The following is a 337-nucleotide window of genomic DNA, read 5'->3' as shown; positions in this document are numbered from 1 at the left end:
TGTCAATTTCAATGCTGCTTAAGAACGAAAATCATTACTACCCCCTCTGAGAGGGTGTCCTCAGGTAAATCATACATATGCACACACACATTATATTAGCATGCAACACATATATTTTTATTTTCCCCAAAGGAAGATGATGAATATACAATAATTTTGAAGCTTTTTTATAATGTATTTTATTACTATTTTGAGGGACATTAACCATTTTTATAACATTGCAGGACAGAAGAAAAGTTTACCAGACATTGCAAAGAGAAGGCATTGAACTTCCAAGATTTGCAATTCTAGACAGAGATTCAAAAGATCCTTCTAGTAAGTAATTTTTATAGTTTCA

The 337-nt window shown here is 31.5% G+C and overlaps 1 protein-coding gene across 1 annotated transcript in view; it reads left to right on the top strand.

Annotated features, from left to right (window-relative positions):
• Positions 1-337, top strand: part of LOC119588555 (inositol hexakisphosphate and diphosphoinositol-pentakisphosphate kinase-like) — a 23,388-nt gene that overhangs the window by 14,260 nt on the left and 8,791 nt on the right. Inside the window, exon 4 of the mRNA XM_037937195.1 lies at positions 225-315. Coding sequence (XP_037793123.1) covers positions 225-315 — 91 coding nt within the window. The remainder of the gene's footprint in view (positions 1-224; positions 316-337) is intronic.

The sequence above is a fragment of the Penaeus monodon genome, chromosome 24, assembly GCF_015228065.2.
Source record: "Penaeus monodon isolate SGIC_2016 chromosome 24, NSTDA_Pmon_1, whole genome shotgun sequence".
Lineage (NCBI taxonomy): Eukaryota > Metazoa > Arthropoda > Malacostraca > Decapoda > Penaeidae > Penaeus > Penaeus monodon.
The sequence above is the reverse complement of the archived record's forward strand: the minus strand, read 5'-3'. Positions and strand labels throughout refer to the sequence as shown.